Raw genomic sequence first — 17,662 nt, 5'->3', positions numbered from 1 at the left:
GCTGAGAGTTGTTGGAGTGTGGTCAGAGTTCAGGCCCTGCCCCTGTACAACCTGCCTCTGAGGATGCCTTGAGCACTCAGAGGGTGTGACCTAGGCAGACTGGTCCCTGTGGGATTGTATCTCTTGTCATGTGCTCACTGCAGTTTTGTTTAACCCGGTGTGTTGCTGCAGACACGGGGGGGGGGTTGCCAGGATGGGCTGCTAAGGGGCATAGGGACAGCAGACCATCCCCTGCCTGTGAAGCTGCTGCTCCTGCCCAGTGTATGGGTGGGGGTTTGAGTGGGTGTGTACATGTGTGAATTCCAGCACACTGGGGTTCATGCAGCAGGTGTGCCACGTGTGTCTGTGCACATGTCTAGGTGTGCAGGCATAGTGTTGTAGATGCTGAGACGTATCCATGGATGTGCACACACATGTATGTGTTCATGTAAATGGTGCGTGCTCTGATGTGTGCAAGAGTGTTTGTGGGGGTGTAGGTGGGTAGTGTGTGCAAATGTATTTGTGGGTGTTTCATATGTGTTCATGAATAGAGTGTGTGTATTAGTGAGTGGAGTTATTCAGGGGAGTGTCATTCGTATATGTGTTTATGTGGTGTGCTTATAGGAGTGTGTCGATTGCCATGTGGATGTACAACTATGTCAGGTGGATGTGCAAGGGTTTTGCATCTGACAGGAGTCCCTGCTGTGGGCTCCAGGTGGGGTCCTGCAGCCCTCTGTGCGCCCTCGGGAAGCTACGTCAGTCAGATTCTCCACCTCAGAGCTCAAGGTGGATTCTCAGGACCACTGACAACCACATGGCATCCACTGTTGAGGGTCCAGGCGTCAGGCTGGGGTTTGTTGGGCCAGTGCCGGAGTCAGCGAACCCTGGCCTGTCTGTCATCACAGGCCCCGGCTCTGCAGTACCGCACGAGTGCAGGCTCACCCGCCAACCAGTCTCCCACGTCTCCAGTCTCCAATCAAGGCTTCTCCCCTGGAAGTTCCCCGCAAGTAAGGGCCCCTCCCCTGGCCCTGTGCCACCTCACCTCTCCCATGTGCCGAGTGCTCTCCTGCGCTGTCACCCGCTTCATGCCATCTGCCCAGGGCTGTGCACCCACCAGGTAGGCCTCCTGCGCCAAGGGGGCAGGACACAGGACAGAAGTTGGTCACACCTTTGATAACCATGGCTCAAAGGTCCTCGGGATGCCAGAATAGCCCCACTGTGTGACTCAGAGGCCTGTGAAGGTCAAGGGGCAGCCTGTCCAGGCACAGCCAGTCTGGGAGCTGCTCGGCCTCCCCCTCCACCCCTGGGTTCAGCTGTCGATACAGCAGACTGTATGTAACCACACTTGGCTGATGTGGTCTTCGTTTTACTTGGGTTGTGCTTTTGAGACAAGGTCAAGTGACCTCAAACTCGGAATCCTCCTGCCTCAGCGTGTCAGTGCACGTCAGCACACCAGCCCAGATGCCCTTACCCTGCAGGCCCAGATCAGCCTAAGAAAGCACCCTCCACTCCTCACAGCCTGGTTCCCTGTTCCGGGTTGAGGTGTGGCTCAGTCTCATTGGGCCCACATTCTGTTCAGAACCTTCTGTCAGGGGCTCACCATCCTGGGGCCACCCCACCCTAAAATGCCACCAGGCAGAGACAGTTGTATTGTCCTTTGTAATACCCCAGGCACTGAAGTCTCCTTAGCCCCAGTACAGGGGCAGTAGGTTCCTTCCAGGCTAGAACCAGAAGGAGCACCAGACAGGAGCACCAGTCAAAGATGAGGCTGTGAGGTCCCCAGTGGTGGCCATCCACCTGCTTCATTCAGCACCAGTCCACTCCCGCTGAGCTCTGGGGCTCCACAGCAGCAGGTAGGACAGAGGAGGGGTCTGCAGTCTGCTGCACACCTCTCTGAAAACAATGTGGGGCGTTCTTTGTCCCAGAGGGAAGGAGTCTGTCCTAGTCCTGAAGGGGCAGCTCATCCTCTTGTTCAGCCTGTGTGCCTGTCATTCGCTCATGTGGAAAACAGGTGTCTCCTGCTGGTGAGGCCAGGACTCTTGGGGAATTTGACTCTAGTGGGAGACTGCAGAGGCAAAAGGTTCTTCCAGAACCCAGAGGTGCCTGGGGTAGACCACATATGGCTTCCTGTTGGGTTGCTTTAGACAGGCCACTAGGCCTTGGCTGTGTCCCCTCTAAGCATGGTGTCATGTTTATTCACCCAGGCCTGGTTCCTGCTTACTTCAAGGGTAGCCTCACAACGCTCTGGGACAGAATCAGCCACCATCTCAGAAGTATCCCCAGCACCCCAAAATAGCCCTGCCCCCTCTTAAATGAAATCTGCTGAGGCTGTGGGACTTGGGCAGCAGGGCCTGACACGAGAGATCTGTCTCCTCCCAGGAACCGGATCCTGAACTCAGCCTAGATGAAGCTCATACTGAGCCGGCAGCCCGTGGACACTGTCTCTCAGGATCTCATTGGGTGTCTGCACTGCGCAGCACATTCAGGGAGGCCTGTGTCTGGTGGCTTCTTTGGGCCACTCAGTCACAGGGGAGAAAATGGGTCCCCATCTTCGGTGACCTGTCAGGCTCATGATAGCTCTAACTCTAGGTGCCTTGGGTGTGACTTAGCCACACTTATGGCCACCCATGCCCTTTTGTCCACGTCCCAGCCAACGCCAGGGCATGTCCTTGGTGTAGCCCATGGGAGCTCCCTTCTCACTGTCCCATGGTCCTAAAGGCCCCTGTCCTTCTGCCTGGTCCTGAAAGCCCAGCTAGCCGTGACTGAAAGGCAAGTGTCATAGGAATGCGCCCCACAGAGCCCAGGGTGTCACAGTCAGGCAGCCCTTGGAGGCAGCCCTTGGCAGTGGTTTGTCCCCAACTGTGTCCTGTGCCATTTCCATGTCTCCTCAAGAACATACTGCATCCCAAACACAAATGTACACACTGCCTGTTCTCGGCTTCAGTATTAGCCAACACTTCCCTGCAGTTCCTCCTTCCCCTAAGAAGGAAGTGCTATTTCCTATACCCAGGGATCGGGCAGTGCTGTCAGAGGGCCCCTGCACCCCAGCATCAGGGCACACCCCGTAAGAATCACAAGATAAATGACAGTTACCCCCACCCTCTAGGAGGCTCCAGGGGTCTCATCCCACCCAGGGGCTATGGGAAGCACAAATGTCATGAGCCCCCACCCCCACCCCTGGGTCTCAGGCTGCAACCACAGCAGGGCTCTTTTCTGTCCACAGCACACATCCACCCTGGGCAGCGTGTTTGGGGACGCGTACTATGAGCAGCAGATGACAGCCAGGCAGGCCAATGCTCTGTCCCGCCAGGTGAGCGGGTACCCAGGCCTATGGGCCATGCCGCAGCAGGACCCGGCCTCACAGAGACCTGTGTACCATCCTAGGCTTCACTGCGAAGGCCCTGGCAAGGGTGGCTTGTCCACATCTCCCCGACCTCTGTGAACCCTGCAGAGTAGAGTTTGAGGGCACGGGAGGAAGGGCAGGCATGTCCTTGGTGTGGGCTGCAGGAGCCCCCTCCTGACTGTCCCGTGGCAGTGGCATGAAGGGCTCTGCCGGAGGGGAAGCCTGGGAGGATTCGGTGGCTTCCACGTCGCACTCGCCTGTCCATCATCCATCCATCACCTTGCCAGCAGGGCCGTGGGTGGGAGGAACTGTCCCCGTTCATCATCCTCACGGCCTCTCCTGGTCCCTGCGTAGCTGGAGCAGTTCAACATGATGGAGAACGCCATCAGCCCCAGCAGCCTGTACAGCCCGGGCTCCACACTCAACTACGCCCAGGCCGCCATGATGGGTCTGAGCGGGAGCCATGGAGGCCTGCAGGACCCACAGCAGCTCAGCTACACGGGCCACGGCGGGATCCCCGACATCATCCTCACGGGTGTGTGTCTTCACCTCCTGTCACCCCCTCAGCCTACGCTGCCTCCCCAGCTGTCTCCCCACAGTACACCCTGTACCCCTCTCCTCACACTGTGCGTTGGGTTCCAGTCCTTATCTTCAGCCAGGGAGAGTTGCCATACATGGGCCCCTCTGTTTAGGACCAAGCTGGTCACACTTCAACCCAGTACTCTGTCATTTGCTGGCAGATCCCTACACCCATATCCAGGGGACAGGCCCATCCATCCCACACAGCAGTGTGGCCAAACCTCATTCCATCTAGGCCAGTGGCCACCTCACCCCAAGTCTCGCTTATCTGCCTCCTGTTTTCTTATGGCCCCTGAAGAAGGGATTGCTCTCTGTATGATCTGGGTCTGTGGGGTAGTGTCCCCCAATCCTGTGTGTCACCCCCCATCCTGTGTGTCCCCCCCATCCTGTGGGCTTGTAGCACACCCAAGGTAGAAAGAAGCTTTATCCTCAGGACCCCTGCAGCTTGTAGGGTGGGCTCTGTGGTTAGAATCCCACCCGTCTGATAGACCCACCCACCAGCCGAGAAAGGATGGCTGTGAGTGTGTCAGTCTCCAGGCCTGGAAACTGGCCAGGCACGGCCCTGACGGTAAAGAGAGCTGAGCCTCCATAGGGAGTAGCCATGCACCTCAGACCCTGAGTCAGAAGGGTGTGTCCTTCAGGTGGACACTGCCGTCTGCCACCAAGCATGTGGTTTTGTAGGTGTCTGGTCTCAACCTGTAGTCAGGACTGGACCAACTGAGGCTGTGTGCACCAGTGCCGGTGTCTACCCATCATGAACACCTTAAATGTTCTGATGCCCCTGCAGAGCTTTCCCTGGGGTGAGCTGCCCCCCCCACACTGGTGGGAGGTGTCTGGTTCCCTGGAGCCAAGGCTAAGCCTTATCATTTGTGTCCCCCCCCCACAGTGACAGGAGAGTCCCCCCCTAGCCTCTCTAAGGACCTGAGCAGCACACTGGCAGGGGTCAGTGATGTTAGCTTTGACTCGGACCATCAATTCCCACTGGATGAACTGAAGATCGACCCTCTGACCCTGGACGGACTTCATATGTTGAATGACCCCGACATGGTCCTAGCCGACCCGGCCACCGAGGACACCTTCCGAATGGACCGCCTGTGAGTGGCCGTGCTTGCCACCCACCGCTGGTCAGTCCCCGATGGCGCCGCTCCAAACCTGGGGATGGCAATGTTCCATCCTCCTTTGCCAACGGCCGGCCGAGCTTGTGGTTCTGAGCTTGCAATGCTGCCCAGCACCCCCTGCCAGCCGCTACCCTGGTTGTTCACCTCCCTGATGCCAGGCCAGCTATCTGTCCATCTATCCGTCCAGCTGCAGCCAGGCTGACCACTGGGACTGTGTACCTGGCCCCATGGACTTTCCCCACGTTCGCTCCCTGGCCCCTCGTCGGGGATGATACCCAAAGTGTCACTCGCTCCCCGATGTGCTGCACAGGGGCTGGGGCCTGAGCGTGGGAGCCCCAGAGGCTGAGGTGCGCCGTCCATTCAACTCTCCTCAGCTGCCACTGCCTCTCTTCATCCCTGCCCCTCCTCTGCCATCACCCCAGTCCTGGTCAGGTCACGCATGCCCACCATGCCCAGGGCGAAGACAACAGAGCAAAGGGACCGACCCAGAGCAGAATAAACACTATTGGATGGCTGCCTTTCATATTCCTGAGCGCTCTCAGAGCATGACAGTTGACCTGTGGTCAAATGTGGTGTGGTCAGAGCCCACTGAAGCAGCCAGTGTCCCCCTCCTCGACCCTCTTTCAAGCACCCTTTGCCTACTGCCAGACAATGCCCAGCATTGCAATACAGGGCAGACAGAGGGTCATAGGCTGCCTGCCCATTTTCATCCTTCCTTCCTAGTCCCATGATTGGTCCTTACTGCTGCTTAGGATCTGGGCTTAGGCGGCAGCAACCCTGTGGGTTTTGCTTTTCCTTGAGTTTGTATGAACGTTTGGTGGCTGACCCTCCAGCCTCTCTGGCCCGGAAGCATGTGTTAGCCCCTGTCCCACCTTGACCTTTTTTCCTTTTTTTTTTTTTTTCATGCCGGGCTGCACACCCAGACGTCACTCACCTGCACTTAGTCTCAACTCCAAAGAGCTGGATGGGCAAGGAGGGGACTGGATGCAAGGTCCTGGTGACAAGACTGTCATAGGAACCACAGAACAGACTTCTAGGAACAGGCTTTGACTTTCACTGGGGACCTCGGGAGAACCCATTTCCTCTGAGCATCCCCGAGGTGCCAGCCAGGCCTCAGTAGTTGGCTGGTTGCCACATCTCCACGCTAAGACTCTGTGTTGGGAGCTGTGGACCTGGCTTATCTTTTGTGGGCCACTTTTAGCCTGGGAGCTCTGATCCCCACGACCCTGAGTTACAGCTTGTCGCTGTCATATGCCTTTATCTACCAGGGCTGCGCCTTTTGCTTGTTTCTTGGTGATTTCGCCCATTGCCCGTGCTGGGGGCTTGGGGAGCACGGGAACTGTGTGTCTTTCCCCAAGTCACTCTGTGACTGCCTGCATGAGAAAGCCGTTGCCCCTCCATCACCGTGCCCCACCCCGTTCCCATGGGCTTGGGGACATAGCATTGGTTTGTCCAGTTCACCTGTCACCATGGTGCGTGCTCGGAGGGAATGGTAGGGACATCACCATCATCCTCATCCTCGTTAGGAAGCATGCATGGTGCGTGCTCGGAGGGAATGGTAGGGACATCACCATCACCCTCGTTAGGAAGCATGCATGGTGCGTGCTCAGAGGGAATGGTAGGGACATCACCATCATCCTCGTTAGGAAGCATGCATAGAGGTGCACTGGAGAGTGGAGGCCTGCCTGAGCTGTGTGAGACCCTGTCTTAAAACAGAAGGTGCACATGCTTGGAGTTTGATTCTCTCCAGGTGTAGAAGCCTGAACAAACAGCCTTAGCAAGGTAGAGAGCCAGAGGCAGTTGTCGGGCAAGGCCCGGGAGCCAGTCACTGGCCTTTCAGGTTCTCAGTGAGCTGGGGCAGGAGGGACATGACCCTGTGACTCCCCCACGCTTGTGGCCTGGTTTTCAACACCCCACAGCCAGGAGCGTACATGTAGCTGCGTTAACGTGACTTGGTTCATTGCCAAGTTCCTTGATGGGGTGTTGGGGCCCCAGCCAGGGGTTAGGTGCCTGCGTGTTCTGGATGGGCCTAGAGGTGTCAGTCATCTTGCCTAGTATTGCCAAGCCCTTCCAAGTCAGGGCTGTGGGGACCACCAGCTAGTGACGTGACATACTGACCCATCGAACTTTGTTGGGAGCAGCTCTCCTGGAATCCCTGCAGCATGTACATAGACCTCTGCCCACATCCATGCTTTCTCAGGACACGTTTGGACACCTGGCCTTTCCCCGCACACCTCAGCCATGTGCCATCGTCTTGAGCCGAGCCTCAGCCGTGAGGCGGTCTGACCCATTTCCCCATTTCAGAACAAAGTGGAGCACTATGCTCAGATGCCTCAATTTACCTCGCCGTTCCAGCCCCTGGGGCAGTGGTTAACCACCCGACGGAGGAGGCAGCTGCACCCAGCCCATTTCTGTGTCCCCTCCAGCGACAGGCCCTGTCCATGTCCCTTCTCTGTGGCACCGTTCAGTGCGAGGGAGGGCTCTCAAGTTCATTGCATACTTAGCCTGGCCTTCAGCTCTTTGAAAGACTCTTACAAGGGCCCTAGTGAGACCCACACACTACCCACAGCATGCCAGGATGGCTGGCAGCTGTCACGGTGGGCCTGGTGCAGGACAAGAACAGGCAGAAGGTATGGAGGTAGCCACCTGTGCCAGTGCTGACCACTGTGGGCATGGAGTTGGTTCACGGCATCCTGGGTTTTCTATTTTTCCTAAGAAAATTTCTGTGCCCAGTAGAGCTGCAGGTGGAGAGGGCTGGGGGGAGCAGGGTCCTGGTGGAACTGGCACAGCGTAGGTTGGTCAGGTCAGATTATATTTGTGCCCTAGGCCCTGTCTATTGTTCCTCAAGAGGTGTCCAGGTGAGGGCACCATGGTGCAGAGTCTGTGTGGTCTGAACTGCTGGAGGGAGATACGGCCTGCCTCAAGTGTGGTGGTACCTGGTTCTTTTTATACCCTTTCTCCTTGTCCCCTGGGGTCCCTACTTCCTTCAGGAATCTCCTGGTGGGTGACTTGGAGTCCCTGATCACTGCTGTCTCAGGCATGGCCCTCAGTGTGGCACAAATGCTCACCACCCCATTGGGGCAGAAGGTGGAAGGACCTGTGCCCTCTCAAGCCTGGGTGCTGCGGTACTCCCAACGGCAAGGGGTCCCCTGAACCTCAGTTTCCCTTCCATTGCTTTTTCAAAGTCGTTGGGCTCAGGGGCCCAACTCTCTGGGCAGGGTTGGACAGTGGCACCTTCTGGACTCAGCCTTTCCCTGGGGCTGGAGATCCGTCACATGTAGTAGGGGCTTGCCCCACCTCTTGGGGCTCTAGAATCCCAGGGTGACCAAGGTCCAGCCTAATCCATCTCAACTGATCACATGGGAGACATGAGGCCAGCTTTGGTTCTCAGGCTATCTCTCACCCCATAGTAGGAAACAGAATGCCATGGGCTGGGCAGCCCCTCTGATATATGCAAATGGCTGGTCCCACACCCCTCCCTGTGCCCACGCTGGCTCTGCCCCCAGCATGCGCACTCTGCCGCTGTGGATGTCTGTGAACTACACTCATGGACACTGCAGTTGGGGGTCAGGTTGCTCAGGGCACGCACGGCTGCCCACCCCACCTTCTGGCGCAGACGCTTCTTTGTATTTTTGCGCCCTTTGTAATGAAATGTAATAAAAACCCAATGTTTTCGTCTGGGCCTCTCCCTCTTCCTCCTCCATCCTGGATGCCTTGTTCTTCTGTGTCTGAGCCCCACACAGGCCTGAGCTCCTTGCACGCCTCCCACTGAGCCATTCAGTGACTTTGGGGTTCTTCAAACTTGGAATACCCGTCTGATCATACCAGGGGTGTCAGCATCTGTAGTGACTATCTGAATAACCAGAGTACAGATTCAGGGAGGCCATTCACAGAGCTCCCAGTCCCCCACGTTTATACTTTATTAGCCTTTCCTCCCCAGGCCAGGCACCCCTCCAGAGTGATGCCAGAACCACAGACACCTGTAGCTCAGGCTACCACAGTTTATCAGGCAGTGGTGCCCACTTTATTTCCCTAGGCCCTCTGCAGCTGGTGATTCCCGTAGTCCTCAGGGAGTGTATCTGTAGATTGAAAGGCAGCAGGTGAGAATCCCTCCTGGAGCCTTCCGGGTCCTGCCCGCTGGCCCCTAGCTCACCATTGCAGCGGTAGCGCAGGTTAGCCCAGATGATGTTCTCTTGGGAGAAGCAGAAGACACCCAGGCGACCACCACGCATGGCCGTGTCCAGCACCACGTTGCTGTCAGCCACTAGCTCAGGACCCTCATAGAATCGCACCCTGTGAGAGGGGGCCAGTGAGGCAGGGTTCCCATGCTCATCCCCCTTCATCACTGGCTCACACTTAAAATATATGGACTGGTGTAACAACAGGAGCGGGAGAGCCTGCCTCAGTTTCCTTCTGTAAGAATGTGTTAGGTGCCCTGTACAAAGGTGCTGGGGTCCTGTCAGTTCCAGTCAGGACCATCTGCCTACGCTGCAAATGGAGCCCATTTCTCCTAGAACCAGTGCAGCTCACCCACTGTGGGGCAGTCCCCACCTGATGTAGCCAACTTGAGGCCGGTGCTGCAGGAACCAGCGGTAGGAGGTCTTATCCTTCCAGCCCACATTGCGAGGATCCTTCCACAGCAGCCGCACCTGGGATGCTGTGTCCCCCGTGTGCCACAGTGCATTTCGGAGCTGTTCCCCAGGACCCGTGGAGGACTTGACAGCCTGTCACAGGGAGGGGAGTCTGCAGTCTCTGGACTGGAAGCACAGGGCACCCTGGGGACCCTCTGGGTTTGCTGGCTTGTAGGTTACTGCTGGGATCAGCTGGCATCTAGAGAACCTGCACACCTGTTGCAGGTGACTGCGGGAGGATATGCAGTGGCAGGGGAAACGCGGGTTCTGTGAAGGTTTGGGCTGAAAGGTATATGAGGAGCTCCTAAGGGAGTGCTCTCTCTCTCTCTCTCTCTCTCTCTCTCTCTCTCTCTCTCTCTCTTCCTTTCCGAGGCAGGATATATCTTCAGTTTTTCACTGCATACATGCGTGTATGTGGTGTATGCACATGGAGGTGCGGATGGGAATTAGTGTCATATCCATCCTCAAGAGTTTGCCACCTTGTTCTATAAAGCAGGGTCTGTCAGTGAAGCCTGGGGCTCCCCAGTCTGATTATTCTCTCGAGCCAGCTTGCTCTGGGCCGGTCTCTACCTTTCAGGCTGGAATTACAGGAGTGCCGCCATGCAGACCCAGTATTTATGTGGGTTCTGGGGAATCCAAACTCCAGTGCCCGTGCTTGGACTGCAGGGGCTTCTTTCCCAGCCCTCCTGCAGGATTCACGGGCTTCTGTGGCAATGGTTGGGGGGTGAGGGACAATGAGGGGTAGTGACAACCTTGAGGGCTGTGGGACAATGCTGGAAGGCTGTGAAGGCTTTGGGGTGAAGTTGGGAAAGGATAGTGTGTTGTAGGGCACGGGGACCAAGAGGGCACCACGCAGCAAGCACCTTGAGCTGGATCCCTGGTTCGGCCACCGCCCGGAAGGGGTTGGCCTGCCAGTATGTCTGCTCCATCTGTTTCCACATGACCACGTAGAAACTCGAGCTGTCCTGGTAACCGAAGATGAAGCCAGCATAGTCATCATCAGTGACCGTGTTCACATGGAATGTGCCCTCGAAGTCTACGCCATTGAAGGCTGTGTAACCTGTAGAAGGGGAGAGAGAAATGGGGCCTCCCAAAACTCACTTGCTCTGGACACCCAGTTCCTCCAGAGAACTAGGTTCACTTCCAACCTAGTTCCCTGATAAGGCCCCACCCCCAGCATACCATTGGCCACATCCTAAAGCATTCCAAATCCCCTTGGCTCAAGGGCCAGGCCTCCCAAGACCACTCCCTCACAAGGCCATGCCCCCAAGACCCTACCCACAGCAGCAACCCCACCCTTCCCGGGTCCAGACCAACCAACCCCTACCCCTCCATGGAAATCCACCTATGGCCACTCCAGCAACCTGCCATCTGTCCTCACCTCCCTGTCTCCCCTCTTCTCTACCCTTCCCAAGACTAGGCTGACAGATCCCGCCTTGCCTCACCCACAGCTAGGCCAGGGTCGCTGTTCATGGTCTGCACGATCTCCATTCCCTGGGGAGGTCGGAGGAACAAGGAAGAGTCTCAGGCTGGCGCTGAGGAGCTCCTAGGCTTCCTTAAACAGCCACCCTGGTCCCTGGCCGCACCTGATTGAGCACCACCCAGTTGGGATCAATCTGCGCATCCCCCTCGGGATCCAGCACTACGGTCTGGAAGGCCCTGAAGTCGGTGAGAGTGACCTCCGCATTCTCGGGGCACACGTCGATCTTGTCTACGACCTTGTCAGCGTCAAAGTCGCCCTGACACGCGTCACCCACGCCATCCCCTGAAAGGAGGTGGGACACTAGCTGCCACTATGGGCTCAGTTCAGGCCGCTCCCTACACACACACACACACACACACACACACACACACACACACACACACACACACACACACACACGAGATGCTGGCCACGCCCACACCTGTTACTGGTCACGCCCACATCAACTATAACTATACCCTCACTGCCCTTACTGTCACTGTCCTCCTGGCCCGAGTTGGGCACCAGGCGGCAGTTGTCCTGGTTGTCAGGGACTCCGTCGTTGTCGTCGTCGTCATCACAGGCATCGCCCTCGCCATCGTGGTCCGAGTCCTGCTGGGCGCTGTTGGGCACTGTGGGGCAGTTGTCCCAGGAATCCTGGTGTCCATCCCCATCCCTAGAGTGAAGGAGCGGGATGATGGGACCCTGGGAGGGGATGCCATGCACCACTCAACCGCCACCGTCTCGAGGGCTGCTTACTGGTCCTGGTCGCTGTCACAGGCATCGCCCACAAAGTCGTGATCCACATCTCTCTGCAGTGGGGTCAGGAGTCACAGTCAGGGCCCAGGACCCCCGGCTGCCCTTGGTGGGAAGGCTCCCCTAGGAAGCGGCATACCTGATCCGGGTTGTCTTTCTGGGGACAGTTGTCACAGGCATCCCCAACGCCATCACCATCGCTGTCACTCTGGTCAGCGTTGGGCACCCTGGGACAGTTGTCAGCTACATTTTTTATTCCTGAGACAAATCAATGAAATAAGGCTGGATCCCAAGAAAGGTCAGGTTAGGACAGGGTCAGAACAGCGCGGATCAGGTCTGGGGGAGTCGATGCCAAGGGGCTGTCCTGAGAGAGAACCCACTACTGCAATGCAGGTTGCCCTCTGACCTCCACATGTGTGCCATGGCCCTCATGCACAAACGTGCATGCACACAGGTGCATGTACACAGAAATGATAAATTAAAATGTAACAAAAATGTTGTTTGCTTTGGCACTCCCTAAAGCCAGCCAGGTCTATAAAGTGAGTTCTAGAACAGCTAGGGCTACACAGAGATACTCTATCTCAAGGCCAGGTTTAAGTCAGTCTAGGATACTAAACTGGGTACTGAGAAGTCAAAGGCTCCCCCTGGATGTAGACAAGAGGGAAGACCTTTCCATCGCTGTCTCCCAGCAGTCTCTCCCAGCCTTAGTTTCATGCTTCCCTCAGCTTGACTTTAGCCACATCAGGGTGGGTCACCATTCCTCTTCCGAGCATTCAAGCACTTCCACTGAGAGATAGGTCCCACCCTCGACTCCCCAGCCATGCTCACTGTCGCCATCAATGTCGTCGTCACAGGCATCGCCCCGGCCATCCTGGTCTGTATCTTTCTGGTCATCATTCTTCTGGGACCGGCAGTTGTCACAAGCATCTCCCCACTTATCGCTGTCCGAGTTGCGCTGGTCTGGGTTTCGAACCAGCGGGCAGTTGTCCTAGAAGACAGGGCAAGTGAAGTCAGGTGTGTGTGTTGGGGGGCATACAGATCGCCTCCCAATTGGCTGGCAGAGGGATAGGCAGAGTAAAGGCTGACAGCTTTAGTTCAATTTCCTCGGAGCTTATTCAGTGTAAGGAGAGAACCGTTTCCTGCAAGTGTCACACTGACGGGCGGGGACACACACACACACACACACACACACGAGCTAATTAATTAATTAAAAAGAAAAAGAAGCAAAAACCACTTCCCAGACCTGCGCATCTCCAAGTAGGTTCCGCCCCTCCGTCGGAAGCTGAACAACCAGCTAGACCTTAGAGGTCAAGCCGTCCCCAAACCTCATCCACGAGCCCTCTCACATTTACCTGCTCGTTGGGGATTCCATCCCCATCCGCGTCCGGGTCGCAAGCGTCTCCGATGCCGTCGCGGTCCACGTCCTCCTGGCCCGAGTTGGGCACCGTCCCGCAGTTATCCTGGGGAGCGGGTACGCCGAGTGAGGGGGCGTGTCTATCTGAACTCACCACGCCCTCCAGGTCACGCCCTCCGGGTCACACCCACCTTGCGGCAATGGCGCTCTGAGCAGCGCAGCTTCTCGTCCGGGAAACCATCCAGGTCCGTGTCGCGGCCGCAGAGGAGCCCGTTGCCGGCCCAACCGATTGCACACTGCGCAGGGCAGTCGGTGTTAATGTCCACGCACGCCCGAGCCCGGGGACCCCTCCTCCACGACCTGTGCGCCCTCACTCACCACACAGGACCTCGAACCGTCGCGCTCCAGGACGCAGTCCGCTTTCTCATGGCACGGGCTGGGTGACCGATCGGGACAGAAGCGCTGCCCACGCCGCTGGCAGCCTGACGTCTGGTTACCCACGAAGCCGGGCTGGCAGGGGCCACACTGGAAGGAGCCCTGTACGCAGGCGCGGTGAGTCAACGAGGCACCCACCCGCGCCTCACTGGCGTCATTCTCATCATCCCTGCCTTCCTTACCCGGGTATTGACACACATGGAGTTTGGGACGCAGTTGTGTTGCCCGGTCTCACACTCGTTAATATCCGTGCAAACCTGGGAGACGGAGACCACGGTCAACGACAGACGTTTCACCCAGGACCTGTCTGTCCACCCTGACTTCAGGAACTTCCTCGCTGGAATGAAGATGTAGACCGAGTTTTCTGAACAAAATGCCTTCCATTCCCTCCTGCCATAAACGTCGGGTTTATGCTCTCATAACCTGTTTGTTGGTCTTGGCGAAGGCCAGCCCCACGCCCTCGTGGGTGGGGCCGCTGTACCCAGGCGGACAGACATCGCAGTGAAAGCCAGGGCTGGTATTGACGCACCGCACGCGCGGGAAACAGGGGTGAGCGTTGCACTGTGAGGAAGAAGCACATAAAATTAGAGACCCCAAGCTGAACCTCGAGAGCCGCTCCTTGGGGCTTCCCGGATTTGGACATGGGTTTGTTTGTTCTGTTTTATTGGAGACAGCGTCTCTGCATAGCCCTGGCTGCCCTGGAACACACCATGTAGACCAGGCTGGCCTCGAACTCAAAGAAAACTGGGGTTAAAGGCGTGCGCCACCACCATTTGATTGATTGGTTCCCAGCCAGGGCCATCAGCCGGTTCTTGGAGTAGGGTGTCACACGGGATGGAGATCACATGGGTCGCAGACGACTTTGCCTTGATGAACATGGGGTTGTGACCCCTTAGGGGTGAGGAAATGAACTTGGAGGGCGAGCATCCCCAGCCGAGGGAGGAAGTGGCCGATGGGGTGTGCAGGCAAGGCGGCGATTGCCAGGTGTTTGAGGAGGGCGACTTTCTAAAGTAGACGAGTGGTCGGGGCGAGCGAGACCCAGTGGTGAGGAGGATGGTTGGGGAGAGCCACCCACAGCGTCCAAGGGGTCGTCGAGGTGGGCGTTAGTAGGTGCAGAAGGCGTGGTCAGGGCTTGCGTCTGGGACAGTGATGGAGTTAGCCTGGGTGGAGCTCCCTGGGTAGATGTAAGGTCTTCTGGATTTGCGCCCCGGGTTAGGGGCGGGAGGACACCCTCGGTGGATAAAGGGGTCGTCGGGATGGAAGGAGTTTGTGGTGGGGTCGACCTGGGTAGTGTCAGGACGGCAGGGGTGTGGGAAGCCCGCGCACCTCATTAACGTCGGTGCAGTGCGAGCCGTTGCCAGTGTAGCCGGGAGGGCAGGGGCCGCAGCGCGCGCCGTTCGCCGTCTCCGTGCAGACCACGCCGGGGAAGCAGGAGCTCGGAGCGCAGAGCGATACTGGCCGCACGCTCAGGCCCGGAGTGCGCGCGGACTGCATCCCTTTGGAGACCCGAGTAATTAGGCCACGCTCGGGGGGAGGAGCCTCTCCGAACCACACCCAGGGGAGGAGCTTTTCGGGCGCGCCTACAAGGAGACTAGCTTGCTTTGCCCAAGGTGGAGCCGTTCATGACCACGCCCCTCGAGAGGGCTCATTTTAGCCCACTGGGGCGGGGCATGCTCGCGCGTGCGCGCTGCCGCTGCATGGTCCTCTTGGCTCCACGCTGTCCCAGGTCTGCTCGCACCTCCTGGGCTTTCTCTCCGGCGTCCAGCCCGCTCCACAGCGATTCTCTTCCGCCCCCGCAATCCTCCTTCCCTACCCCTTTTCCTTCTTTTCTCCTGTTTCCCCACCCCTCCTCCGGTCCTCGGGCCCCGGCAATGCTCACCGCATGCGTCACATTCCATCACTGTATTCTTCAGGAACGTGATCTCCTTGACCTGCGGATGAAGGAGGTCAGCGGGAAGCTTCTTTATGCCCCCCTTCGCTGTCCTCCTCCCACGATCACCCACCTGGGAAGCCTGGTGCCCACAACTCCTTCCATCTCCCTTTGCACAAGCCCCTTCTGGATCCCGTCTCCCTGGCTCTGACCCCACGCATCCGATCCCCGCGCTCTGTCCCGCGCCGTCTCCACTCTGTCCTACACTCTTGCCCATTCTGTTGTCGCGCTGTTTCTCTTCCCCTCCACTGTCTCCCTGTCTATCCTTTTCTGTCCCCTCTCTGTTCTCCGCTCCGTCACTGCGCTGGGTCCCCTGTCCCTGTTTTGTCCCCACACTGTCTCCCTCTCTGCTCTCTTACCTGCTGTCTCAACAGCTCCCTCACGTCCTGCAGCGCCGCGTTGGTCTCCTGAAGTTCTCGCAGCATCTGTGGGGCCAGGTCTCCACCTGCATCCGCAGGGGTCACTGATGGGCGACGCAACCCCCCCCCCATCATCCCTCGCCAACCATCATCCATCACTACCTCCGGGGTCCTCCAAGCCCGCCCCGCTGCTCCACCCGCCGCCTGATTTCTTAGCCCAGTCTCTGGAGAGCGGACCCCAAGCTCCGAGGAACGGGAACCGCGAGTTTGGAGGCCTCTTGTCCACCCACGCCTCCCACTAAGCGGCTTTACCCAGGGGGATCTGGCCCTGTCCGGTCGCACTCATGGCAGCCAGAGCGAGCACTAGAACGCAGGCGGTGGGACCCATGACGACGGAGCTGCAGCTGCTGTCGGCGCCCTTGAGCCCGCGCCCTATTTATTCCCGCGCCCGGCCCGGGACAGCCCCCGCGGCCCTGCCCAGAGCCCGCCACAATGTAAACAGGCCAGGCTCTGCATTCAGGGCCGCGCCCCACGGCCCCGCGGATTGATCCGCGACTCATCAGGACTGATGGGGTCTGAGGAAAAAGAGGGATAAGCCTCAGGGTGTCAAGTGGGGCTCCCCTCTCGCACTCCCGTTTACCCTACACTCTTGCCCATTCTGTTGTCGCGCTGTTTCTCTTCCCCTCCACTGTCTCCCTGTCTATCCTTTTCTGTCCCCTCTCTGTTCTCCGCTCCGTCACTGCGCTGGGTCCCCTGTCCCTGTTTTGTCCCCACACTGTCTCCCTCTCTGCTCTCTTACCTGCTGTCTCAACAGCTCCCTCACGTCCTGCAGCGCCGCGTTGGTCTGAGGACTGTATGCGGCTGTATGCAAGACAGTATCTGTCTGCCCCTCTCATATAACATTTGGAGAAACAGAGTCACAGGTGATAGAAAAGTCCGAACCAACACACTCAGGTTCTGAACTCTGCAAAAGGCCCCGTGGGTGTGGCTCAGCGGGCGTCTGCAGGGAATTTTGAGGGTATAATATCCTGATTCCAGCCCCAGTACCTCCAAAGAAACAGAATCACCAGGAAACGGTGACTGTGCCTCAGTTTCCCCACCCAGCTTTGCCCCCCAGCCACTGGGGAGACAATCAGTCATAAAAATAAAAATGGCTGGGAACTGAAAAATCCTCTTTCCTGGGCCAGTCACCTCAGGGTCCAGGAACTTTAACCCTCTCTACCCAGCCTCCCCGAAGTCCCAGTTCAGTCTGTTACATAGAAGCTGGGATCAGGGGAGGAGACTGATCCATCTGGGGCCACTGTAAGTCAAACCAGAGTCCCAGAAAGAGTTGTTCCAATAAGAAGTCATAGGGGGCTGCCTGGAGGAGGCGGCCCAGGGACAGACTAGAAAGGGCCTTAGATCAGTGCGAAGCAATGCAGTAGCTCCAGTGAGGGGGTGTTGGAGGACGTGTGTCTAGATCTGTGTCACATAAATCTTTGCCCATCCTGAGTCAAGTTCCCTGCTAGGTAGCTAGTGGGGACACAGGAAGACAGCACTTCCCATGCTGCCTCTGGCAGCCTAGGCTACACCATCACTCAGAGGTGTCCTCTTAGCAAGTCCTGAGCAGGAATGAGCTTGGACTGCTGGAGAGACGCCCCCCAGGGCGTCAGACGGGGTGGGGGTGGGGGTGGGACTAGCAAAGGGCAGTGCCAACGTCTTGAGGCCTAACTTGTC

General features: G+C 57.7%; 2 protein-coding genes across 4 annotated transcripts in view; one reads left to right on the top strand and one right to left on the bottom strand.

Annotated features, from left to right (window-relative positions):
* The window catches only part of Crtc1 (CREB regulated transcription coactivator 1), a 51,890-nt gene extending 46,351 nt beyond the window's left edge, over positions 1–5,539 (top strand). For 2 of the 3 annotated variants that reach the window (XM_038327101.1, XM_038327102.1), the window contains exons 11-14: positions 885–986; positions 3,203–3,289; positions 3,677–3,857; positions 4,788–5,539. In XM_038327101.1, coding sequence (XP_038183029.1) covers positions 885–986; positions 3,203–3,289; positions 3,677–3,857; positions 4,788–4,999 — 582 coding nt within the window. In that variant the 3' untranslated portion in view covers positions 5,000–5,539. Of the gene's footprint in view, positions 1–884; positions 987–2,183; positions 3,290–3,676; positions 3,858–4,787 lie in introns of those variants that run through there. The other variant, XR_006020799.1, reaches the window with a different exon arrangement.
* Positions 5,540–9,051: 3,512 nt separating this feature from the next.
* LOC119812455 (cartilage oligomeric matrix protein) lies at positions 9,052–16,334 on the bottom strand. The gene is made up of 19 exons (XM_038327141.1): positions 16,259–16,334; positions 15,947–16,032; positions 15,537–15,588; positions 14,984–15,153; positions 14,081–14,218; positions 13,840–13,914; positions 13,601–13,759; positions 13,414–13,518; positions 13,221–13,328; positions 12,697–12,856; positions 12,008–12,126; positions 11,872–11,924; positions 11,607–11,788; positions 11,237–11,415; positions 11,096–11,144; positions 10,514–10,710; positions 9,571–9,743; positions 9,173–9,312; positions 9,052–9,098 (listed from the first exon to the last, which is right to left on the bottom strand). The coding sequence occupies exons 1-19, from the start codon at positions 16,332–16,334 to the stop codon at positions 9,052–9,054; spliced, it is 2,268 nt and encodes a 755-aa protein (XP_038183069.1).
* Between the last annotated feature and the right edge of the window lie 1,328 nt (positions 16,335–17,662).

The sequence above is a fragment of the Arvicola amphibius genome, chromosome 4 (assembly GCF_903992535.2).
Source record: "Arvicola amphibius chromosome 4, mArvAmp1.2, whole genome shotgun sequence".
Lineage (NCBI taxonomy): Eukaryota > Metazoa > Chordata > Mammalia > Rodentia > Cricetidae > Arvicola > Arvicola amphibius.
Note: the sequence above shows the minus strand (reverse complement) of the source record. Positions and strands in the feature narration are given on the sequence as shown.